General features: G+C 31.1%; 2 protein-coding genes and 1 long non-coding RNA gene across 4 annotated transcripts; all 3 read left to right on the forward strand.

Annotated features, from left to right (window-relative positions):
* Window positions 1-1,172: 1,172 nt before the first annotated feature.
* LOC21404748 lies at window positions 1,173-5,230 on the forward strand. The gene is made up of 7 exons (XM_010111719.2): window positions 1,173-1,668; window positions 1,972-2,114; window positions 2,394-2,665; window positions 2,754-2,908; window positions 3,612-3,874; window positions 4,046-4,108; window positions 4,895-5,230. The coding sequence occupies exons 1-7, from the start codon at window positions 1,395-1,397 to the stop codon at window positions 5,150-5,152; spliced, it is 1,428 nt and encodes a 475-aa protein (XP_010110021.1). The 5' UTR covers window positions 1,173-1,394; the 3' UTR covers window positions 5,153-5,230.
* Window positions 5,231-7,023: 1,793 nt separating this feature from the next.
* LOC112094199 lies at window positions 7,024-13,760 on the forward strand. 2 transcript variants are annotated; one of them, XR_002903414.1, is made up of 4 exons: window positions 7,024-7,101; window positions 8,517-8,903; window positions 10,821-10,907; window positions 13,729-13,760. It is a non-coding gene; the product is annotated as an uncharacterized LOC112094199 (long non-coding RNA). The 2 variants fall into 2 exon arrangements; XR_002903413.1 differs by lacking the exon at window positions 13,729-13,760 and having other exon boundaries at window positions 10,821-11,063.
* Window positions 13,761-22,740: 8,980 nt separating this feature from the next.
* On the forward strand, window positions 22,741-25,761 carry LOC21404749 (26S proteasome regulatory subunit S10B homolog B). The gene is made up of 9 exons (XM_024174519.1): window positions 22,741-22,934; window positions 23,396-23,515; window positions 23,624-23,760; window positions 23,933-24,103; window positions 24,333-24,419; window positions 24,516-24,653; window positions 24,944-25,135; window positions 25,216-25,314; window positions 25,480-25,761. The coding sequence occupies exons 1-9, from the start codon at window positions 22,835-22,837 to the stop codon at window positions 25,552-25,554; spliced, it is 1,119 nt and encodes a 372-aa protein (XP_024030287.1). The 5' UTR covers window positions 22,741-22,834; the 3' UTR covers window positions 25,555-25,761.
* The last annotated feature ends 894 nt before the right edge of the window (window positions 25,762-26,655 follow it).

Consider the following 26,655-nt stretch of genomic DNA (forward strand, 5'->3'; position numbering starts at 1 on the left):
TAATCATAATACTTTTTCATGAAGACAAGGTTATCCCATGTATCAAACGAGGGCTTAGTTCTTGTCAAACAGTAATTAAGCGGACAGAAACATCATTTTCTTTGCACCTACTTTGTTAATACCTTTTGAGGAATTAACTTTAGTTCTCGTGCACTAAAGACCAAAGTATCTAATTTATATATATTCTTTTCTCTCTTCACGGTTGATGCCTTTCCAGGGACATGTACTCCATCTTAAGTTTCTAAATTCCAACCCACAAAAATTGTTCTTTTCTGCTTGGCTTTGCTTATGTTTCTTTCTCTCTTTATTCTTTTTCCTTGCTTTGCTTTCATAACCCCTCTCTCTCTCTCTCTCTCTCTCTCTCTCTCTCTTTTTAAAAAAAAAAACTTTCTCCTTTCGCTAATTAATTACTAACTTTTCACATCTTGTTCAAATTGTCGTCCAACTGTAACTCAAAAGCAACACCGTATAACAAGTGAGATCCTCCGGTTGAGTCATTGATGGTATTAATATTTTTTTTTTTTTTTGGCTCAAAAAAATAAAAGAAGAGATGATTAGTGTTATTCTGCCTTCATTTTCTCGTCACTTGAAAAATTTCAAAGACACGGCAATGAATATAGAGAACTTGATTGATTCCCACTAGAAACAGAGGCCCGTTTTTCCCAATGCCACCACACACCCTACATCACATGACACATTGTCGGATAAGAGTCTTAAAGTGAGGCTGGGGAGTGTTAGAGTGAACCGCTGCACCAACCCATAGATGTTCGGTAACACTAGGACACTTTAATTTAAAGAGAAAAATGAGAAAATATGCCCCCTTAACTCACATTTTTAATTCTGTATTTTTTATTTAAAATTCCATTCTCTATAAATTGGTATATAATAGGAACAAGTGAGAGCAGGAATTTATAATATTTTAAAAAAGTATAAATCTTACATCCTACGTTGTTCTCATTGTTGGAATAATGCTCTTAGGTATTAACTACACTCCGCTTCAGAATTAAGCTCATTTAATTCCGTTTTAATGATTGGGCTTCGTAATTTAGTCCACGGTCAATTGTAAGCCCAAAATCTTACGGACCAAGTCAACCCCAGTCTGCGTAATGTAGAATCTCTGTATTTAAACATCCAAAAGCTTCTCTTAAGCCCACTCCTACTGGCAGTAACGCCAATCCAACAGTGTCTCACTAACGGTCGGTGAAACTCGAATGCATAGATATCTTCTGTAAAAACGTATCCTGTGTCGAGGAGGCAGGAGGCCGAGATTGGATCTCCGACGCCCTCGTTGCCGTTGCAGATCCGAGAGGAGAAAACCTAGCAATGCCAAAATCACTTCTTAGATTTCGAAAAGCTAAGTAGAAGAAGACGACGAAGAAGAAGAAGTTGGAAGAATGGCTAAGCAAAGTAGTGCTTGGGTGGGGATGCAGAAGAATAGGTGGGCGTTGGTGGTTTTGGCGCTGTTTTCACTTTCGACGGCGATGGTGTTCTTCATGAGAACTGCTTTCGATTCGTGTAGCGCCGGTGCCGGCAATGACTTCGGAGAAGGAAAAGGGAGAGAGGTTGAGGCTAGCTCTGTCGGTCGAGTGCGGAGTGAGGAGCCGAATCCTCTGGGGTTTATGAAATCCAAGCTTGTTCTCTTGGTTTCTCACGAGCTTTCTCTCTCTGGTACTGTTCTCGATCTCAATTTTGCTATTCGCTTTTGTTTTTTTGTGTTTTTGTTTTTTTTTTTTTTTCGTGTGGTTCTTGGAAAAGAATAATAAAAGTGGCCGAAAAAAGAAAAGGAAATTAAAAGTGCTATAATTCTTTGGGGTTTTTTTTTTTTTTTTTTTTTTTTTTGAGCTACTTTTTTTTTTGGTTTTCCTTTTACTTTCTCTTTCGCTTCTTTTTTTTTTTTTTTTTCTTTCCCCTCTCTTTTTAACTTTTTTTCCCCTATTTTTTTTTTCGTAATGAAAAAAAATAAAAAAACAGGAGGGCCATTGTTGCTAATGGAACTGGCGTTTCTGTTGAGAGGAGTTGGTTCGGAGGTTGTTTGGATTACAAACCAGAAACCGGCGGAATCTGACGAGGTGATTCACAGTCTGGAGCGTAAGATGCTCGATCGAGGAGTACAGGTTTATTTTCTTCAAAATTCTTATAAAAATATGACTATTTGCAATTGATTATTATTTAATTTCATGGAAATTTAGAAACTTTTGGGATAATGCTGAGTATGTATTTGGTGAAATTTGGTTGTTTGCCGTTTAGCAAATTTTGACAGATTAAGCTCTGTTTTTGCCAAAGATTGGTCATTACTGTTGCGGAATTTCTTCAATTCAATTGGGTGTTTCCTTTCATTTTTTTGTCCATAAGCAGTAAGCAGCCTTGTAATTTTTAATTTTTGACACTATTAGGTATTCTCTGCAAAGGGTCAAAAGGCTATAGATACAGCTCTTAAAGCGGATTTAGTTGTTCTTAATACTGCGGTTGCTGGGAAATGGCTTGATGGTGTTTTGAAGGAAAATGTTCCTCACGTTCTTCCAAAGGTTTTGTGGTGGATTCATGAAATGCGGGGACATTATTTCAACGTGGAGTATGTTAAGCACCTCCCTTTTGTTGCAGGTGCTATGATTGATTCTCATGCAACTGCTCAATACTGGAAAAACAGGACCCAGGAACGATTAGGGTATGCTTTCGGCATCAATTGTATCATGCTTAATGGGTTATCTTTGTTTCGTTTTTGTGATATATGTGTTTCAATTTGTTCTCTGTAGGATTTCAATGCCTAAAACCTATGTTGTACACCTGGGGAATAGCAAAGAACTTATGGAAGTTGCTGAAGATAGTGTATCCAGAAGGGTTCTCCGAGAGCATATCCGGGAGTCCCTTGGAGTGCGGAGTGACGATCTACTCTTTGCCATCATAAATAGTATGCTTTCCTTGTTAAGATAGTAATCTTTTTTCCTTGGTCAATCTGTATGATTATCTGCCAAAGTTCCTTTCCTTTTTCTGGGGTTTTTTCTCGTCCTGTTTTACTCCGATGCTTCTGACAGTTAAGAGTTAGAGGCTGTTTACTAAGTTCCCATTTTCCATTACAATTCTGTGTTTGTTGAGTTGAATCAAGAAACTAGTTTGTGTTATCTTCTTAGAGTTGTGCAATATTAGTCTGTTTCGGTGTTATTTCCTTGTATTCCTCACAATGCTCAGATTGTGTATACTGTCACCCGGAAATGGAATCTCTGGCAGTACTAGTGGTGTGGGTGTTGAATACCGGTGAACTTTCATCTTTATTTCTTAGAGTTTCACTCCTTTTTCCTTTCATCTTACTTTCCTCTTAGGCATTGGTGAAGAGAGGAGGGTACATCCCCTGCTGAGATAACAGAGAAGTTCTAAAATTACTTTTTACCTTCTTAGAATCAATTTTTTTTTTCCTCTTCAAAGCACATCCTTTATCTATTATTGATATTTTTTAACATTTGCAAGTTGTTCAACCCTTTTTTCCGTTCATGAGCTATGAGCAATGCATATTTCATTTGCCATTAAGAAGGCAGGTTTGCTGGCTTTTGATCTCTTCATAAATCTCACCATCTGATTATAATATTTCTGAGCACCGTGCATCTTCTAAATTGCAGGTGTTTCACGTGGAAAAGGACAGGATCTATTTCTCCGTGCCTTCCATGAAAGTCTGCAAGTCATCCAAGAAAAGAAATTGCAGGTTCCATCTATGCACGCTGTGGTGGTGGGAAGCGACATGAATGTTCAGACAAAGTTTGAAACAGAGCTGCGTAAATTTGTATTAGAGAAGAAAATTCAGGATAGAGTTCATTTTGTGAATAAAACCCTGACTGTAGCTCCTTATCTGGCGGCCATTGATGTTCTTGTTCAGAACTCTCAGGTACTACTTCTAATTATGTTTGGCAATTATCCCGCTACTTAAGCTGCATCAAGATATGTTCCATAACTTCCATTTTTCTATTATTCCCTCCCTTCCATTCTTTGGCATTTAGAAATTTTTATGACTTTTCGTGAGTGAACTTTTGGATTATGACTTTCTTTTTGTGTGTAGGCCCGGGGAGAGTGTTTTGGAAGAATAACTATTGAAGCAATGGGTTTTCAGCTACCTGTATTGGTATGTCGCTTGCAACAGGGTTTTTCTTTCCTAATGCGTCATCCACTAATGCATACATCTAATTCATTTGGCTTTGATGATTGAGCAAAAAACATTGTTGCTGCCACTTATCTCTGCCTTTTTGGTTGACACAAGTATAACCCATGCATGAGCAGGACGGCCAGAGAAATGAGGCATCTCAAGTTGGTTCTAATTTATCTTCTTCTTGATGTAGGACCGGTAGAATAGAAGAATAAATATAGAATTTAGAGAGAGAACAGAATCAATAAGAAGAAACGGAACAAAGATAGAGAAGAATAATCAAGAGAGAGATAGAAATTCAAGAAAAACAAGAACCCAAAAGGGAGAAACCAATAATCTCAATATCATTAATCATCAAAAGCCTTAATAAAAATAACAATCACTAATCTACTTATAGAGAATGAAATCCTAATCCAATTCTAAAAAGGCGATAAATATAAAAAAAATTTAAAAAATAAAAAGATAAACATAATCCTAAAATCAAATTTAAATATTAAAATAATCCTAATCTAATTTGTCATCACTTCTTCTTCTTTTTATTTTATTTTATTTTTTTATTTTTTTATTTTTTTGTAAAGAAAGATGAGGGCTAATGATATCAACAGAAATGGCCCTTCATTTGAAGATTTTGTCGTTAAAAGTGTGTGCAGTTTGGTTTTTTGCTTTCGCCCGTTGATATTCGTATCTTTACTAATTGGGTTTACTTTTTCAACTAGTTTAAAACTGCTATTCATTTTTCCCCCCTTGCGTTTGACAATATTGCAGGGGACAGCAGCTGGAGGAACCATGGAGATTGTATTAAATGGCACGACGGGCTTCTTACATCCCGTCGGTAAAGAAAGCGTGACACCACTTGCCAATAACATAGTGAAATTGGCTACGCATGTCGAGAGAAGGATGACAATGGGCAAACAAGGATATGAGAGGGTAAAGGAGAGGTTTTTGGAACACCACATGGCTCATAGAATTGCTTTGGTTTTGAAAGAAGTTTTGGCCAGGGCAAAGAGCAGCAACAATTCTTAACTCTCAGCCGCACTTCACAACGGATGGTATGTGAGAAGGCAGTTCAAAGCCTAATTTTTTTTTTTTTTTTTTTTTTTTACCATAGAAAACAAGTAATTTGGTAAATATAAAGGGGGTTCATGATATACAAGTCATTTCACTCGGTTTAAACGGTGCATTGTAATATGGTGATGAGATTCAAAGAATCAAGTCATTCCTGTCGGTCCAAAGTACGCATTGTAAAATTTGTTTAAATAGAGGGAGATAATTGATTCGGTCTTTGGGGGACAGACGATTTCTTTCAGTGTTCAGCTCTTTCTTACGAAGAGAATTTTCCCTTCCTTTTGATATATAACGGCCAAGAAGTATCCATGGGCGTGTACGCTTTGTAATGTGAGGCTGTGAGCATACTTTTCTCTATTTTCATCTGAATCCTTTGTATTATCAGTGGGATTTTATTTTTATTTTTTCAAAAAAAGACCAAGGAACTGCCCGCAAAGAACTTACTTTGTTTGATGGCTTACCTTGTTGAGCGGTTAACTGAACCTGTTCCGGTGGAACCAAATCAATCGCCAACTCTTAGGATTCGTTGGTAAGGGGGTTCAAATTGAACCTTGTGAGTTTGAATAGGTTTTGTGGGGTTCAAACCTTGAGAATTCAAAGGGTATTTGAGTTTAGAAATTCTTTTATTTCTTAAATCTTGAGTTCTGAAATGTCATATTAAGGGTTCAAATCTCTTCTTACTTTCTGCAAAACAAATACAGATTTGGACTTGAATTTGAGTTCAAACCCCTCTTAACTATTCTTGATGGATTCAGAATCATTCTTGATTTACGTATATTTTTTGTGAGAAAAAATACTATAATGAGTTACGAATTATGACACAAATCCTTACAAAATGCACCGTAAATGACCCCTTAAACTAAAGATATGAACCCATACCACACTTCTCTAAACTAAGGGTCATTACCTATCTAGTTATAGAGAGGATCAAAGCGTCGAAGTCTTTGACTCAAAATAAAAAATATAAATATTTTAGCTAAAAAAAGTAAGAAATATCAATAGATGTTCATTTCTCTCACGAATTTGAACCACATAAAAATTTTGGCTTTTTTGCATGGGACATTTCTTAACTTCTTGTGATTAATAATCTGGTCTTTAAACCCTTTTTTTTTTTTTTTTTGCAATTGATTTCTTAACATTTGAAATTCTTTGTAATTGAGGTTTAATTAAAAACGAACGGAAGACGTTTAGTAAAGAGATTTATACTATGATTTGAATCATAGTTCATGATTTATTATAGTATTTTTTTTTAACAAAAAATACATATAAATTAAAAATAATTTTAATTTTATAATTCTAATTCATAAATCAAACGTCGTATGGATTTGATCACGGGACAAGCACGTGACTTTTCTTTAAGGGTATTATATGGTCATTTCATTGAAGAAATGAACCCTTCTTCGAGAAAAAAAAAAGAAAAAAAAAAGGTTCTCTTCCCCTCTCTGACTCTCTCTTTGATGAACAAAACAAACGTAGGGAAATGAAAAAAACAGAAAACAAAACAAAAATAAGAATCCTAGCCCACGCCGTTCTTCACGCTCTCTTACTCTCTCTCTCTCTCCGATTAATCTGGGTTTTGCAATCGCCGTCCACGCCCTCGCGCTCCGAACTCCCACCCACACCGAACCCAGCCGCCAATCGTCGCCTCCCAGCTCGTCTTCGCCGCCCTCGCGCTCGTCTTCGCCGTTCAGAAAGGTGGGTTTTTCTTTTCCCTCTTCAATCTAACTTAGAGAATTTTTAGTTTTATTTGTTTTTGTTATTAGGTTTTTTCTTTATTCTGATTTATCCAAGTGTTTGGAAAATAAATTGATGAATCTGGGTGTGTTTTTGGGATGAGAATTATGAGCTTCTGGGATGAGGTAATTTCCAACTGGGATGAGGATTATGAGCTTCTGGGATGAATCTCGGTAAGCAAGCTTTTTCTATTGTCAATTGATAGTTTTGTTAAGCAAAATTGATTTAAACTTCAGTTATCAAGTTTCGGATCTGATGTTGAGCACTTGAGCTTTGTGGTGGAGGTTTTCTTCGCGAGCAATGATGAAAATATCGGTATTGTTGAAAATATCAGAATTTCAGTTTTATGGAAATAGAGAGAAAATATCGTTGGTGGAAATATTGAAAAAACTTACAAAAATTAGTAAAATTTAGATTACAACATATTTTTAATAATTTTTTTGAGAGCATAAACATTAAAAAGATACGTAAATAAACAAGTTTTATGCAAAACAAAATTATATATATTACGGGTTTGTTCTTTTAGAGTTTAACTTGAGTATAATTCTTAAGTTAAATTTGAGTTATAACTTGAGTTGAACTTGTAACTTGAATTTGTGTTTGGTTGTGTACATTTGAGTTATGGTTTGAGATAATAATTTTTTTGAGTTTGTGTTTGAGTGAGTCAAAACGTGAATTTGTATTTAGATAGTATTTTAATACAAACTCAATGCTGATGAAAAATTTTAATAAGGTATATGGGTCGGGTTTTATTCGTCTTTTCGTTGTCAACGCATAGAAAAAAAATCATCTCAATTAAAATTAAAACGAAAAAGTTATAGCATTTTTAAGAATAGAAAAAATATTGTTCATTAATTTGAGTTCGAGTTTCTAAACTCGAGTTGAAGGGGAAACTTGAACTCGAGTTTTAGTCATAAACTCGAGTTTGAACTCGAGTTTAAACTTAAAAGAACATGAACTCAAATAAAGTTGTAACTCGAATTATTTTTTTTTGAGTTTTTCACTCAAAAGAACAAGCCCTACATTTCTTAATACTAAAAGGAAGTTGAGTTTCAAACGTGGTTAGGATCCCAGTTTGATTCAAATAATATTGGTATTATGACATGTTATTTGAATAATATCGAACATAGTTATGAAATGTCATATGTAGATTTGTTGATCCCTTTCCACTGTATTTTTATGAATTGAAAATTGTGAATTCTCCCAATCGTTTATCTGAGATGATGGTGGTATGTTCGGATGAGGATAATTAAAAATTTCATATCCATTATAGTTTATAGAATTATGATTATATGGATAATGAACTTTAGGAGTCTCATTAGAAGAGTTGTAATAATTGAAACTCAAATTTATCGATTGTAAACTCATAAAAAGATTATCTTCATCAGATGTTTGCATTCTTGACATTTCTAACTCTCTCCTTACTAGATGACAAAAGAAATAATGCAAAAAAAAATTGATATTATAAAGCAAATTTAAACAAGAAAGCAAAAAATTAAAAATTAAAAATTTATGTTCTCAGAAAGTTCTCGATATTCTGTCCCAATTACATTGTATGCAAACTAATATGGACATTTCTTTGATTGAGCTTGATGGAAAACTGGCTGTGAGGAACTCCTCTGGCCAAGGTGAGGAGTGGGGTCATCCCTGTGGAATAAATCCAATAAATGGAAACCTGGCTGTGTCGCAAGGTCTAACGACCGCTCTGAATGGAGCTTGCTTTCAAAAAAGTCACGGGGCGTACTATAGATTTAAACAAACGTAATCAATCCCAGACCCAACAGGGCAACGTTTTTTCCTTCCCTCAAACCAACAACTCCCGTTTTTCCCAAGTCTGAAGATAGATATGAATCCTTCGCCTCAGATGAGCGGATTATCTCATTTTTCCGCTTTTGGGCTATGTGTCTTTTCCCTTTCCCAGAGATGTGTGTGATCAAAGCCTTTCGGGCGGAATAAGATATTACACCGGATTCAGGTATGGTAAACTGATATTTTTGATATTTTCTTAATATTTCGAAGATATTGATATTATGGTGAAAAAAAATAGGAACCTTAAAAATCCAAAATTTCCACCGAAATTTCGGAAATTTCAGCAAAATTTTTGTCCATGTGTGTGAGAGAGTTTCTGGGTTTTTTTGTATTGAAGAAGATGAAGTTCTTGTATTGTTTCTAGGTTTTATGTTACTAACCCTCATATTTTTGTTTCTGGGTTTTTTTGTATTGAAGAAGATGAAGTTCTTGTTCTTCTTTTTTTTTTTTAATCTTTAATTACGTTTTTAAGGTTAATTTTTAAAGTTGATTTAACTCAAGATCTCAGTTTTTCTTAATTAAAATATAAATTGAGTTCAATTTGTATTGGTTTTAAAATTAATAATCAAATTTGAGTTGGAATGGAATAAAATGACCATTGGGCCCTTTTTTATTATGCATGTGCTGCTCACGTGTGACAAATCTGCCACAATTTGATGACCGTTTTCAATTGGGCCCGAATTGCATAGGATTTATAATGTTAAGGAGTTGATTGCAAAAAAAAAGGGACCAAATTGCCAATCTCAAAAATTTTAGGGGGTCTCATGCAAAAAAGCCTAAAAATTTGTTTACTACAAATTTTTTTCTCAAAAAAAAATTCTAACTTATGATCCAAATGGCACTCTAATTTTAGGAAAATGATGTCAACAAAGGGTCTTAAAAAAAAGAAAAGAGTATTATACAATACCTATAGAAGGTCGAAGTTTACTGTTTTTGAACATTAATTTTCTTTTTTGCCTTTTATTTTTCTTTTTTTATAATATAAACAGTAATTTTTAGGGCTTTATAAAAATAACTCAATAGAAAAATTTTATTAATAAAATAATTTTTTAAAAATTTTTATTTATAAAATGATCATTTTTATAAAGAATGATTAGGTGAAGGTATTCTAGCGTATTTCTCAATCGGCGGCTATTATATGTTTTTTTCCTTTTCTTCTCTCCGAAACACGTTGCTCTCTGAAATTTTCCTTCTCTTTCGATCTTCTGTTTATTCTCTCCTCGCGGTTCTTCTCTTCTCTCCCACGCAGTTGTCGGTTTGGCTTTTGGATTTTTTTCTCGATGTTGTTCTTCTCCGTGCCTGAAATTTTTTTCCTCCTCTCTCTTCCCGCGGTTCTTCTCACCTCTCCGAAATAGTTGTCGCTTCAGCTTCTGGATTTTTCTTTGTCTTTCGGTCTTCTGTTTGCCTTTTGGATGTTGTTTTTCTGCATTTCTTTGGCTTCTGGTTTTTTCTTTTTCTTTTTCTTTGGGTCTTATGTTTTTTTCTCGGTTTTGTTTTTCTCCATTTCTGAAAAAAAATTTCCTCTTTCTCTTCTTCCGGTGTGTTGTGGAGTTGATCTGCCGTAATCTTCAAAGTTTTTTTTGTTTTTTCACTATTGGTTTTCTATTTTCCTATCGTTTTTATGCTTTCCTGATATTTTTCCTCTTCTTACAGTCGTGTTTTAGGGTTTCGTCTTATGTTTTTTTTAATAGGCCTTTCGGTCCTTTTGTTTTTATGTTTTCTTTTCGATCTTTTTCTTTTTCTTGCAGTTGCCTTCTCTCTGGAATAGTTGTTGCTTTGGCTTTTGGATTTTTCTTTTTGTCTTTTGGTCTTCTATTTGCTTTCTCGATGTTTTTTTTTTGCATTTCTTTGGTTTCTGGTTTTTTCTTTTTCTTTGGGTCTTATGCTTCTTTTCTCGGTTTTGTTTTTCTCCATTCCTGAATTTTTTTTCCCTTCTCTCTTCTTCTGGTGTGTTGTGGAGCTTATTTGCCTTAATTTGCAAAGTTTTTGATTTTTTACTCTTGATTTTCTCTTTTCCTTTCGTTTTTTTTTTTTTGTAATTTGGGATTTTATTTTATGACTAATCCTTTTTTTTTTTTTACAGGGACTCTTGCAATTTGTTTGGGTTTTGGTTTTGTAAGCGCGTCGGCCGTTCAAATTTTTATGTTTTGGACGTTTTTACGATGATAAGGTAAGAAAAAATTAAATGTCTGCATTTTTATTTTTTTCTTTGATGGGCTAAATTTGTTAATTTTATTTGTCGGGATAAAGATCTAGCTGTTTGCTTTTTTTCCTATTATGATCTTTGTTCGCAACGTTATTAATCGATACACACTGATCTTTTTCGTATTCTATTTGTTTGTAAAATAATCAGTTTGTTTTTAATGTGGTTTTGACTGTGGTATTGTGTTTATATTTTCCTTGGACACGTGTTTTTGTTCTGCTGTAATTCTTTATAATACGTATCTTATTTTTACTGTCTGTTGATTATTGGTTCCGTTTTCGTTTGGTTTTCATGCTCCGTGACACCTATTGTTAGTGAATGATTATACCAGTTCAGGTTTGTTTTCAGCTGTTCTTATCTGATAATAAGGAGAAATTTGTTTTTTCTGTATATAAATAATGTGTTCTACTGTGTTGTTGCAATTTGTCATCTTGTTTCTCTTTTCATTCTTCAACTATAATAATCTACTATTTTCTACATTCTCTGTTTTCCTGCTCTTTACAGATTTTATTGATATTAGACTTCTATTAGTATCTTTATTGTTTTGTGGATCTTGCGTTCATCTGTCTGCACTGGTTAGTTTTGGATATTGAGTTGTTCCGTTTGCTTCTCTCTGTTTTGGAGTTTTAGTTGTTTTGCTTTGTCTACTCTGTCCATTCTCCTTCGATTGAGGTATTTATTTCTTAATTTGTACATGTTTTTATTTTCTTTATAGTATTTTGGTTTTAAATATGTGAGTATAATAACATACCAATCTTTATATTATTTGTTCTCCTGTTCAGTGATCAGTTTGTTTTTTTTACAGTTTTGTTGTTCTCTGGTGATGCTGATGTATTTTTCTTTTATTGTTACCATGTAATGGGTAACTCTTAATGATGATTTAGCATTGTTTGGATTATTTGGGATTTATGCTATTGTTTTTTTTATTCTTCAACATATATTTTTCTTTAGTTAATGTCATATAGGAGGTCGAAATATATTGTTCTTTGAACATTAAACTGTTTTTTTTTTTTTTTTTTTGCCCTTTCTCTTCTTTTTCTTTATTTTTCGTGTGAATTCCCCGTGTTTTGGACTTCAGCTGGCTATTATGTTTTTTTTTCCTTTTTCTCCTCTTCGAAACACCTCGATCTTTATTTTTTTCCTTTTCTTTTCCCGTGTTTGTGAATCAACAAGGACCATCTTGCCATCCTAAAGCGCTCATAGTATCATTATGAATATATAAACGAAAGCTGTGAAAGCCTAATACAGATTTTTTGGGATTTACATTATTATGTCGTTCTTCTCCAACTTTTTCTTCATGTTCTCCCTATGGTGGCCTATCTCTTTTGTCTCTCAATTTCTTATTGTGATGTTCGGGGGCTTAACATTTTCAGTCTCTTTTCTTCTCTCATTTTGTCCTCCTTCTATTCTTCATTGATTTCTCTTCTGATTTCTTACTCTTTCTAAATCCAGAAACTTCCTTCTATTCTTCATTTTCTTCATTGATTTCTCTTCTGATTTCTTACTCTTTCTAAATCCAGAAACTGGTCTAATTATCCTGTTCTATTCTTTCGTCAGTTTTTTTTACCTCTCACTTTATCTTTTTTTTTTGTCATCTTTTGTTTTCTGCATTTCACCACAGTTTTCCTTCTTTGGTAGTTTGTGTAGATCCTTTAATAATTTTGTTGGCAGCCAAAGACGTTGTTGAGTCACATTATAGTTACTTATGATATATATTGTTAGCGATAGAAGAAAGATACCTGAATTTAATTTTTTATATGTGATTATTTTATCCACATACTTAATTGTTTAATTTTTCTGTTTCTATAACTTTTTTCCATTATTCATTTGATTGAAGAGTGTGAAGATCGCCTTCTTGAATATGTACCGACAAAAATTATGTATCTGATGTATTTATTAAAGTAAATGTAATGTAACTAAAGATCTCTTGCTCAGTGACTTTGAGAGTTTTGTTGTTCGAAGGTGATGATGATGATGTATTTTTCTTTTATTATTGCCATGTATTGGGTAACTCTTAATGATGATTTAGCAATTTTTGATGTTATCCGGATTATTTGAGATTTATGCTATTGTCTTTTTATTCTTTAACATATATTTTTCTTTAGGGCCCGTTTAGTTCGCTGATTCGAGTTGAGATGTGACTTTATATGAGAGCTTTTTACTGTAGTAAAAAAAGTTAGATGTGACTGTTTTTTAGAGCTTTTTACTGTAACAAAACTCGAATTCTAAACTTGAATCGGTAAAATAAACGGGGCGTTAGTTAATGTCATGTAATATTGATTTGGTAGTTTTTGATGTTGTCCAAATTTCTTGGGATTTCTATTGTTATGTTCTTCTCCAACTTTTTCTTCATGTTCTCCTATGGTGGCCCATCCCAGGCTCATGTTCAGGAGCCTAACATTTTCAGGATTTCTTCTTCTCTCATTTTGTCTTATTTTTTCTCTTTGATTTGTTACTTTTTCTAAATCCGAAAACTGATGTAATTATCCTGTTTTATTCTTTAGTCTGTTTTTTTTACCTATGTCTCACTATATTTTTTTTTCTCCTTTTGTTTTTGGCATTTCACTACAATTTTCTTTCTTTGTAGTTTGTGTAAATCCTTTAATAATTTAGTTGGCAATCAAAGACATTATTGAGTCACATTATAATTATTTATGATATATGTTGTTAGCGATATAAGAAAGATATACCTGAACCTAATTTTTTATATATGATTATTTTATTTACATACTTAATTGTTTAATTTTTCTGTTTCTATAACTTTTTTCTGTTACTCATTCGATTGAAGAGTGAAGATCGTCTTCTCAATATGCACCAACGAAAATTATGTATCTAATGTATTTAAAGACTGATGTTCTTTTTTTTTTTAAGAATATTTATCAGTGTGTATTCGTTGAGTGATAAACAATTTTATTGTATTTGGATTAATTGTAGCATTTGGCGTTTTGTTCAAGATTGTATTCTTGAACAAAAAAAAAGGAAAATTCCTGTACGATTGACTTTTTGTTAGTGCAAATTTTCTTCCAATACAAAAGTGAGTGTGAACGTCAAAGATAAACTTTTAATATTTTATTTGCATTTTACGTATAATTTAGTTATATCTTTAATATATTGCTTTATAAAGATGATATATGAAAAGTAATTGTTTATTTAAATCGTTAGAAAAATAACATAATATGTTTTTGTAAAATGAAATATAACTTTAGATGGTTGAATTTAGATACATTTCTTTCAATCTGTTTTCATAAATTTTATAAATCAACCTTTCATGATTTAACATAACGTTAGATAAAAAATAAATGAATATCGATCACTATGGTTTAGTTGAACTGTATACACAAGCATAAAAATCTTATACGCAATATTTTAATTAAATGTAACCTAAAAATTTACAATACTGTTTTTAATATCAGATAATACACAATATGATCTTCTAACCTCAATGGATATAGGAATTTTAATTATTAGGGATATTGGTGAGTATGAAAAAGGCAATGATATTATTATATATAGTCATATATAGTCAAGAGCGGAGAATTTTAAAGAATTAATAAACTTCATCCATCTTATATAACGATACAATATTCCTTATTATTTTCTTATGGTGAGGATGGATATAGAATTGATATCAAATGTAACCCAAATTTTACAAGAATAGAATTACGTATGAATCGAATTTTCATCAGATTATTTTATGTTTTTCAATTACAATAATGTTTACATGAAGGGAATACTTTATTTGAAAGTGGAAGACTTTTCCAACAATATATTATTGATGCCTATGTTGCTGTTGAAGAAGATCGGTTAGATTACGTTAGACAAAATCAAAATACTTTAAGATCTGAAATCTATAAAGGTATTCAAGATGTTATAACTTGAGGTGATACTGATGCACATGCAATTGGAAAGAGAATTATTTTACCATCATCTCATACTGGAAGTCCAATATATATGATTCAAGAATTATCAAGTCGCAATGGTAATATGTAGACATCACGGAAATCCTGATATATTTTTAACATTTACATGCAATCTTAAATGGCCAGAAATTACAAGAGCTTTAATTTCAGGATGAAAGACCAAATATCATAAGCAGAGTATTCAAAATATAATTAGATCATTTAGTGAAGACAATAAAATCAAGAAATATTTTTGGACCCATAATAGCAGGTAGGCTATTCTATTCTTTCATAAAACTTTGTACTTTATATTTTTACTAAAAAAAATAACATTTTAAAAAATTTTGTCATCATTTTTTTCTCTCTTATTTTTCCTATTATTGTAGATTTGTATGTGATCGAATTTCAAAAGCGTGGTCTTCCACATTGTTACATGTTATTCTAGCTAGATACTAAATGCAAATGTCGAGATCCTATACAAATAGATAAAATTATTTCAGTAGAACTTTCAAATCCAAAAAATGACCCATTAGGCTACAAAATTATTACTTATTATATGATACATGGACCATGTAGATATACAAAAATAAATGCTTGATGTATGAAAACCTCAATATGTTTAAAAAAAATCCCTAAACGATACAAAAATGAAACAAATATAGAATATAATGGTTTTGTTACTTATCGACGTAGAAATACTACTTTTAGTACTATTAAAGAAGGAATTCAACTTGATAACTCTATATAATCATACTCTATATATGAAATATCAAGCTCACATAAATGTTGAAATATGTTCCCAATATATGCTTATTGATTAAAGCCCAAAAGTGATGTTCACAAGCGGTCGATTGTAGCACAGAAGGGCGGTCGTATCCACATAGAGATAACAAAATAACAAGAAAGATTAACAGAATAAGAGCGTTAAAGAAAAATAAATAACAAGTGAATTAAAGAAAAAGAAGAGTTTTTTAGATTTTGTTGCAAATAAAGAGAAGATAAGATTTGTGTGGAAGAAATTCAGTAATAAAAACAGTAAAGTGTCGAGAATCCCTAATGTTTCGTTCACCAATTCAAGTTTTGATTCACAAAATAAAATAATCGAATAAATTAAATCTCCATGTTGACTCCGAAAATATTATTATTACAAGTTATCCAAAATCGATAATATATCAATTTGACAATATTACAGTAAAAGACAATTTATAAAATAATTTGAATAATAAAACAATGTGTGACAAAATTACATAAGAAAAGCGTGACTGATTTTATATAAAAATTGACGCACAATATTTTGAAAAGTAAAAGAAAAATATATGAGATTTAATTCATTCAAATGTTAAAGTTTACAGCACAAGGAATCAAATGCCCGAATTAGGTCACTCAACAAAAGTTCATCTCTAACCTCACCAAAAGAACTCTAGCCTAGCTTGCAAAACATTCTCACAAGTTCTAGAGAGAAAATATGAGACTGACAGCAAGACGACAGAAAACTGAATATTCAAAGCTCCTTAAAACCTTAGGCGAACCCCCTTATTTATAGTGTTTAGAGGTTGCTTGTCAAATAAGGAAACAAACAATAAAAATAAAAAATTACAAAGAAAAAGGAAACAAAATAAAATTACACATAAGTTAGGAGAAATCATATATTTAATTTGGGGAAGGAATCCGGTAATTTGCTCTGATTTTTGGGGAAGAATTCCATATTCAGCACCAAGGGGACACGTGTCACAACGCAATTGGAAGGATGGAGTCAATTCACCACGTGTCGCGCTCGGAGTGGTTGTGCTGGCGCGGTCAGAGTGGAGGTGATGCTGGCCGACAGATGGGGTCCCACTGAGACACGTGGCGCATACAGAATGGGCAGTCGGCTGGCACTGAGCAGGCGCGGGACGCACAAGAGCTTGGTTTGGAACGCGCTGGAGATCACACGTGCATGGGACGTGCTTCTTGCGAGTCCTTCGTGTAGGTGACACACGCGAATTGGAGTGGGGAATGCAGGAAAGGTGGGGCCCACGCAGAAATCAGCTTAGCTGAAGGAAGGCGTGGCTCTCTCTGATTGGCTCGGCTTATGTGGCTCGGATTGGTTGAAAATATGGCTTTCATGGCTTTTCTTGCGTAGTTTCTCACACTGCTTTTTATATGTAAATAATTAAGCAAAAACTAGACAAATTCCAATTAAAAATATTATGAATAAAAATAATGGAATTATTTAATTAAAGCTTAAATATTTTAATATTTTATAAATCAAAAGTAGTATTTATGGTGCATTTTCATGCACTAATCACCTATCAAATATTTATTTATATATTTAACAAAAGGACCATATAGAATAAGAGTTGTTATCGAAAATAATAGCATTATGGAAAATGTTAAAGAAAAAAATTATAGAGAAATTATGAAATAAAAACATATCTTAATTGTCGATATATTACCCTTATAAAGCACTCTAGAGATTATTCGAATATTCAATACATCATAGAAATTCAGCTATTCAACGACTTTCTATTCATTTACCAAATATGCAAAACATTACATTTAATAAAAATCAACAATTAGAAAATATAATTCATCAACCACAACAAAAAAACAACTCTAACCGAATGAATGGAAATTAATAAAATAAATAAAGAAGCTCGATAACTCACTTATATAGAATTTTCAACAAAATGGGTTTGGAAATATAAAGATAAGATTTGGACACAACGATAGAATGGACATACTATAGGAAGACTTTATCATATTCCTCATGACTCTGGTGAATTGTTTTATTTAAAATTATTATTAAATCATCAAAGAGGTGCAACAAGTTTTGAATCAATTCGAACAATTAATAATATCATTTATCCAACATATCAAAAAGCCTGTGGATTACGACTATTATGAGATGATAAAGAATGGAATAAATCAATAGAAGAAGCATCCTTTTCATCAACATCTACTCAAATGCATCAACATTTTATTATTATACTATTATTTTTGTAATGTATCTGATCCAATAAAATTTTTAGAAAAACATTAGAAATTAATGTGTGACGATATTATATATAAATTAAAAAATTTATTCAATTCAAAATTTAAAATTCTGTCAACATTTTATTATTATACTATTATTTTTGTAATGTATCTGATCCAATAAAATTTTTAGAAAAACATTAGAAATTAATGTGTGATGATATTATATATAAATTAAAAAATTTATTCAATTCAAAATTTAAAATTCTTGAAAATGAATTATATAACTTTGTATTATATGAATTAGAAAAATTACTAAATTAAATTCTTCTTCTTTGTCACTTTATACTCTACCACTTCCAACTGGATCATTAACTGAAGATTTAGATAATAAAATCTTAAGCGAAGAACTTAATTATGATAAAAATAAATTAAAAGAAGAAAATATTAACTTGGTTCGTAATTTAAATAATGAACAATATTAGATCTATACTCAAATTTTAAACTCACCGGAAAATAAACGTGATAACTTATTTTTCATATACGGATACGAAGGAACAGGAAAGACATATTTATAGAATGCACTTATTAGGAAAATGAAATCAAACAGTGAAATAGTATTATTTGTAGCATCGTCTCGAATAGCATCATTGTTATTACCAAAACATCGTATTACACATTCAAGATTTCGTAGACCTCTTTTAGTTGACAAATTTTCAACGTGTCAAATTAAAAAAAAATACTCAGTTAGCAAAATTTATAGAAAAAACTACCTTAATAATATGGGATGAAGCACCAATGAATAATAAGCATTGCTCTGAAGCCTTAGATAAAAAAATGCAAAATCTTAGAAATAATTTTATTTGTCCTTTCGGAGGAATGATAGTTGTATTAGGCAGTGATTTTAGATAGATTTTACCTATTATTCCAGGAGGTAGAAAGGAAAACATTATTGATACAAGTATAAAAAATTCTTATCTTTAGACACATTTTCATATACTTACTTTAACGTAAAATATGAGATTAAAAAGCCCCAATACCTCTTTTGATGAACAAGCAGAAATTGCTAAATTTTCTAAATGGATACTAAGTATCGAAAATGGAACAATTGATGGAATAAAAGATCCAGAAAATAAAGATGCAATCTGGATTAATATACGTGAAAAATATTAATACAATACGATATTAATCCCATTAAACGTATTTCAAATACAATATATGATAATTTCAATAACAATTTCAACAATATTAACTATATAAGAAATCGTGCAATTGTTACACCTAGAAATAAAAGCACCGATGAAATAAATGAATACTTATTATCTTTAATACCTACAAAGGAAAAAATTTATTATAGTTATGATACAATTCTTTCTTCTTCTAGAAATCTTGATGAATTAAATCTATTATATCTTCCTGAATTTTTACAGACACTAAATTTAAATGGTTTGTCCCCACATGAATTAAAGCTAATAATTAAAATTCCTATTATGTTATTACGAAATCTTAATCAATCAATGGGTTTATACAATGGTACTAGATTAATAATTACACAATTAACATATAGAATTATCGAAGGTGAAATTATTAATTCTGTTGATACAAATAACAAAGTCTATATACCTAGAATAAAAATGAATATAATTGAATCCAAATGGCCATTTATATTAAAAAGATTACAATTTCTTGTAAAAATATGTTATACAATGATAATAAATAAAAGTTAAAGTCAATCATTAAAAAAAGTTTGTATATACTTAGAAAATGAAATTTTTTCTCACGGTCAATTATATATAGCTTTATCTAGAGTAACATCACCAAAAGGTCTAAATATTTTAATATATAAATCAATCAACAAATATTCAAATCATATAAAAAATTGTATACAAAGAGATATTACAAAACATGAATACATTTCCTCGTTATTACATTTTAAATAAACATTCTTATACTACAATATTTTTTTCGACTTATATAGTATTAACTTTTATATTTCTAATATCCTTTTTTTAGCTATACAAAATGTTCACTCCAATACGAATACTGAAACCTAGTAAAATATATTTGACCATTCGTGCGCGAACATGTCGACTATGGAGAAATATAGATTACAATAGTGGACAACTGATAAGCTTTGATATATTGTTAGTCGACGAAGAGGTAATGTAATATATTTTCTTTATATATTATATAAATATAGTTATAAAAATAAATATTTATAAATATTTATATTATTTAATATACAACTAATAACAATATAATTTATACTTCTTACAGCAGGAAGTAGTGCATGCCGTTATTCGATCAAGATTTGCAAACTATATAAGTCAAACTATTAAAGAAGGCGACATATATGAAAGTACTAATTTTTTCATCGATACCAACAAGCCAAAGTATAAAATCGTTCCTCACATAGCAATATTACGAATCGCTTGAGCAACAATTTTTAAACGTATTGATGAAGATATGCCAGCAATATCTCGAGAGAAGTTCAATTTCGTAGAATTTGATCAGCTCTCACAAAAAATTGATGTCAATGATGTACTTTCAGGTTACTTTAACTTTATATTTATAATCTTAATTTCAATATTTATTATTTTATAGTAACTAAAACTAAATGATTATAAATTTATTATTCTTATTAGATGTCATTGGTTGATTAATATGTTTCCATGGTGTTGAGGAATCGGCTATTGGCGAAAGAATAGTGAAAAGAAGAAGTTTCACTATTCAAAATATAAGGTAAGTGTAATATTAACCAATTTTAAATTAATAAATTTAAATGTTTCAAAATCTTTCTATAATCAATATTTTATTATACATTGTTCGACATAGAGAAAAAAGTCTCAATATAACACTCTGGGGATAGGCTGCAGAGCTCTTCGATGAAAACGCGGTGCAAACAATGACGGAACTAGTTATTATAGCATTTACATCTATGGCCGCAAAACAAGGTTAATATTCACATTACAATTAATTATTACAGTTTCCTATATAAGTAACTATACATTTTCATTTATTATAGGAGGACTTTATCTAGCAAATACATATGGTACTTTTTATTATTTAGATATAGAAATTACTGAAACAAGAATAATAAAAAAGAGGTATAATAAAAAATAATAAATTTTTTATTATTCTTATTTATGTTTTTTTTTAATTTTTCCTTCTTTAACATATTTATATAAATGTATAAATTATTTTTCTACAGATTCCGTCATTCGATTCAAACTCTAGAATATATCGCCGCATTAACAAAACCTACAATATCGTTAGAAGAACAAAAAAATTTAAATCGTATAACAATTGTAGAAATACGAGCACTAGACCCATTTCAAAATCAGGTAAAACTCTTTCCAATATAACTTATTTAATTACTTATTGATATAAAATTAATTATAAAATTCCTTTTTCTATTCTACCGAAAACAAAATACACAATAAGAGCAACTATTACCGAACTCGATGCATACCAAGAATGGTTCTACTATGCATGTACGCAGTGTTACAAACAAGTAAAAGAATCAGGAACATCTTAGTGGTGTGACACAAATGGATATTTATCCACAATGCCGCTTACTTGGTAATAACATTTTTTATTTTTTTTAAATTTATAGTACAACAAATTTTAATCCTTATAAACAGGTACAAAGTCAACGTGCGCATTGAAGATAACACGAGAAGAATGAATTCAATCATGTTCGGCAAAACAGTTCAATCACTCATAAATAAAACTTGCTCTACACTCACTTACGAGGAAGGATACACTGATCGTTATACGATTCCTCCCATCCTAGATCAAATTAGAGGAATGTCAAAAATATTTATTATACAGTTTTGTAGTTAAGGTGCTTTCATCGACATGGTCATTTTAGGAACTTTCAACGATGATGAACCTCTGTTGTGCTTGCCTCCAACAACATCAACATCTTCAAGAGCAACCCCGTCAGTTTCAGAACCACTTACAATAATGAATATGAAACCAGAGTAAACTACTATTCCATATTTTATCTTTTTTATTTTTTTAATGTTAATAAAACATTATTTATAATGTAATAATATTTATTATTATTACAGTCATCACCATCAACCTCTTTCAACACAACTTGAGTCCACTTCTTCCATCAGTTCTTCAAAAAAAATGAAAACCAATTAGGTAATACTATACATTACATATTAAAATTATTATTTCATTAAATATAAACAAATTTATTATTATTCATTATAATTAATTAATAACTAATTTCTCTTATTTTACAAATTTCTTTATTGCAGTTCAGAGAAAATAAGGAAAAAAAGTAGAGACAAATAAATATGTATATATTGCTTGCAAACTGAACTCTTATCACGTACCATATTTTGTTCCATTTTCATAAAATATTTAACAACATAATCATCATTTTGTAACTACTTATTACATTTTTTACTCTAAATTTATTATTAAATAGATAAATATACATCCGTGCAATAGCACGGATAATACACTAGTTTAAACTAATATAGGTTGAGGAAACTTACTCATTTACTACCAATTTATTCAGATTGGCAGGCAATCAAAGAAAGAACCATAAGATCCATGAAGGGGACTATGAGATCAAACGAAAAATTAGTTAGGTTAGATGGGAAAAATAGTAATTTAATAGTCGAATCCACAAATAAATATGAATTTTTTTTTTTTTGAGAAAAATGATTTTTCAAATGAAAAAAAAAAAAAAAAAGAAATGATATCAGTTGAATTAATTGAAATTTTTTATTGTTAAAAGATAAATGTTTTTTCATGTTTCCACATCAAATTATTCCACTTAAAATTAAAAAAATTATTACAAGCTTAGGTCTGGTCATACATTTTAAACGACGTCGTTTGTATTTCTAGCCTTTATTTTTTTTTCTTTTTTAAAATATTTAAATGTTAGAAAGTATATATTGACACGGGGCAGTGTTGATGGAGGAAAGCTAGCCGGTCCCGAGAAGAACATCGGAGGCATATTTTTGTTTACTTGCTTCTCACGATATCTGGATTCAGGAGAAAGAAGTTCCAACTATGAGCGACGGAGAAGATGCCGTACGACGTCGTAATGCGGTCACGGAATACCGCAAGAAACTCCTCCAGCACAAAGAGCTCGAGTCCCGAGTTCGATCCGGTCTGTGTCGCCATACCTCAACCCTAAAACTTCTGTCTTTGGCTCTTTGCAACAAGATTTGATTTTCATTACTCTCCATCTGCGATTGCTAGGGTTTTGGAATTTAATCAAATTGGCGCTGAAGCCTCCGTTGTTTATTTTCAGTTATTTTTCTTGAATGTTATGACTTAGGGTTTTCGCTATTTTGTTTAGTTCGTCTGATTTTGCAAAATTAGGTTTTTGGAAGGTGTATCAGAAAACTATGAGTTTTGGATGCATAAAAATTTGTGTTCTTTGGAGTTTAAGGTTGTTTTTTGTGACTGAATTTTTTAACAGGAAGCTATTTATTTTTCGGAATGTTTTGAGTTTGAAAATGTTAAGAATTTGTGGTTGTCCGCGAATGTTTAATTCATAAATCTTGCTAATATGTTATTTGTGTTTCATTGGTGAGTAATGTAAGTGCTGAAATTGCTTATTTTCAGTGAGAGAGAATTTAAGGGCTTCGAAGAAAGAGTTCAACAAAACAGAAGATGATTTGAAGTCCCTTCAAAGTGTTGGGCAGATAATTGGAGAAGTTCTCAGGCCTCTTGACAACGAACGCTGTAATTTTGCTTTTAGAGTTTTCCTATACCTGTGCTGAAATTGTCATTGCTGATTTATGCTTATCCGAGTTGTCCAAACTGTAATTGCTTGTGTAATTTCATTTTCAGTGATTGTGAAAGCAAGCAGTGGGCCAAGGTACGTAGTTGGCTGCCGTAGCAAAGTGGACAAGGAAAAACTGACTGCTGGAACAAGAGTGGTTCTTGACATGACAACACTCACAATCATGCGAGCCCTTCCTCGTGAAGTAAGTTCCGATTTATTATCCACATGCTACAAGCTAGAAGAAAAAACAACATTTTAGGTGAAGACGATTCACACTGTAAAGATTGTGTTCATCTAGGACTATCAATTTGAGTTGCAATTTTGATGTAAACTGATGCCTAGTAATTGTTTTTGAATCTAATTTGAGTTGACAGGTTGATCCAGTTGTTTATAATATGCTTCACGAAGATCCTGGTAATGTTAGTTATTCAGCTGTGGGTGGTCTGTCTGATCAGATAAGAGAATTGAGGGAGTCTATTGAGTTACCTCTCATGAATCCTGAACTCTTCCTCAGAGTTGGAATCAAACCGCCTAAGGTTCTTTTCTTCTATCTTAGAATATTGGACCTTTTTTCTTAACTATTGGAGGAGTAGAGGTGTGGTTTATGTGGTTTACATGCGTGTTCTTATAATTTGTATTATCCCTGTTCGACGGTAAAAGTTTTGACAGATAGACCCTCTTCCTTTTTTTTTTTTTTTTTTTTTTTTTTTTTTTTTTTTTCAAATTTGCAAGTTTTGCTCTAAAATGTAGACGTTCATTTTTCATCACATGTAGGTTGTTTCAAGTGCTATAATTGATAAGTATATTGGAGAAAGTGCAAGGTTGATTCGTGAAATGTTTGGATATGCCCGTGATCACCAGGTAAGATGGTTATCTATTTTTATAGCTTTCTTTTCCTATGTTTTGCAACCTATTTCAGAATTTAACTTCCAATATTTTGCTTCTCTTTCTGTAAAGCCCTGCATTATATTTATGGATGAGATTGATGCCATTGGTGGGCGTCGATTTAGTGAGGGAACAAGTGCTGATCGTGAGATTCAAAGAACATTGATGGAGTTACTTAATCAGCTTGACGGATTTGATCAGCTGGGAAAGGTATTTCTTTGTTCAAAACTGTAACTAAAGGGACACCACAATGTGCTTCCACACAGTCGCGTGGACACACACACAAACACTTGGATAGTCTCTTGTATGGTACCTTGTTGCATAGATTTTCTATGGATGAGGATCTTGTTGGTTATTTCACTGTCAACGTTGTTGTATATCCTTTAAGAGAAGCTAGAATTAGTGATATTGGTGATGCCTGCTTTCGTCCAAAGATATAAATAACTTGTTAGACTAGATCTACTTCTAAATGGATACGCTTTCTCTCTGTTTTGGTACAGGTTAAAATGATAATGGCTACAAATAGGCCAGATGTTCTTGATCCTGCTCTTCTCCGTCCAGGCCGCCTGGATAGGAAAATAGAGATTCCGTTGCCAAATGAGCAATCAAGAATGGAAATTCTCAAGATTCATGCCGTTGGAATTGCCAAACACGGCGAGATCGATTATGAAGCTGTGGTAAAGCTTGCCGAGGTATGTATCCATTTTATGTCGCCGCCTATTTATTTTCACACGATCACATGTTTTACATATTTGCTATATGGTTGCCATAGGGCTTTAATGGGGCTGATCTCCGAAATGTTTGCACTGAGGCTGGAATGTCAGCAATCCGTGCAGAGCGTGACTATGTCATCCATGAGGATTTCATGAAGGTACGGCGTTTCCCTTGTGTAGCAATAGAAGATTTTTTTGAATCATTGAGAAATTATGACTCCTGGATAAAAAGGCGTTATTCCTTTATGCGCGACTAATCAACTAGTATGTAATCTTTTACAAGATCTAAAAATAGCTTCGTTTTCATGTATTGTAATTAACAGGCTGTTCGGAAACTAAATGAAGCAAAGAAACTTGAATCGAGTGCGCACTACAATGCAGATTTCGGAAAAGACTAATGTTGTTCCCTGTTTAGTGCTATTGATGTTTGGGAAGCACATTTCCGTTATATACTCAACGGAATGTTACTTTAGGTACTTGGATGGAATGGATTACTTGAGCTGTCAGTTATTTTACGGATTTGTATTCCATCGCTTACAACTATTTGTATTCTTAGCAGTATTTGCAAACATATAACGTGCGTTTAGAACTGTTTTTTTTTTGGCAGTTTTTGAAAATGTTTATGCACATCTTTTGAGGCACAAAAACGAAAACGGTCTGCAAATCGCGTTTATTTAGTAAATGTTTTAAAAATGAAAACGAAAATAAAAAATAATGAGAATAGTTTTTGTGAACGAAGTAAAAATCAATTTAAAGTTGTTTTCCATTTTATTTTCTACTAGTTATTAACAATGTTATCTTAAATAATTATTATTAATTACTAATTATGTAAGATATTAATTAATAATTAATAAATAGATATGATTAATAACTAATAAATAGAAAGTAATTACTTAATTATTAATTTATTATTATTAAATATGTGATTTATTAATAAAATAATAAATAATAAATAGTAATTAATTATTTAGTTAAAGATTAATTGCCAAAAAATTGATTATATAATATATTAATAATAGGTTATTTAGTAAATAACTAATTATTAATATATCAATTATAATCTATTAATTAAAAAATAGTTGATAAAAAACAATAATTACTCAATGAATAATTAATATTAAATTATAATTATTAATTATGTAATATAATAATCAATACTAATTAATAATTGATAATAAGCAATTAATAATTACTTAAATGATAATTACTAAAAATTGATCATTTAATATATCAAATAATAGAGTATTAAATAAATATTAGTAACTAATTAACTAATTATTTGATAATGTGACTAAAAGTTAATTATTTAATTAGTAAATAAAATATTTATATATTAATTATTTTTTACACTAATTAATTATTTATAAACTATTAAATAATTACTTATAATCAATTATTAATTACTATCTTTTAATTATTTAACATACTAATTTATTATATATAGTTAATTACTAATATACTCATTAATAATATATATATATATTATATTATTAATGTAA

Source organism: Morus notabilis, unplaced genomic scaffold (assembly GCF_000414095.1).
Source record: "Morus notabilis unplaced genomic scaffold, ASM41409v2 Scaffold535, whole genome shotgun sequence".
In the NCBI taxonomy this organism is placed as follows: domain Eukaryota; kingdom Viridiplantae; phylum Streptophyta; class Magnoliopsida; order Rosales; family Moraceae; genus Morus; species Morus notabilis.

What these genes read in the sequence shown, in the direction of transcription:
- LOC21404748 (XM_010111719.2), top strand. Translation starts at nt 1,395, where the DNA reads ATGGCTAAGCAAAGTAGTGCTTGGGTGGGGATGCAGAAGAATAGGTGG. An exon ending in TCACGAGCTTTCTCTCTCTG is followed by an intron (nt 1,669 to 1,971) that starts GTACTGTTCTCG and finishes ATAAAAAAACAG; the next exon opens with GAGGGCCATTGTTGCTAATG. An exon ending in TTCTTGTTCAGAACTCTCAG is followed by an intron (nt 3,875 to 4,045) that starts GTACTACTTCTA and finishes TTTTGTGTGTAG; the next exon opens with GCCCGGGGAGAGTGTTTTGG.
- LOC21404749 (XM_024174519.1), top strand. Translation starts at nt 22,835, where the DNA reads ATGAGCGACGGAGAAGATGCCGTACGACGTCGTAATGCGGTCACGGAA. An exon ending in CGAGTCCCGAGTTCGATCCG is followed by an intron (nt 22,935 to 23,395) that starts GTCTGTGTCGCC and finishes GCTTATTTTCAG; the next exon opens with TGAGAGAGAATTTAAGGGCT. An exon ending in GATATGCCCGTGATCACCAG is followed by an intron (nt 24,420 to 24,515) that starts GTAAGATGGTTA and finishes CTTTCTGTAAAG; the next exon opens with CCCTGCATTATATTTATGGA.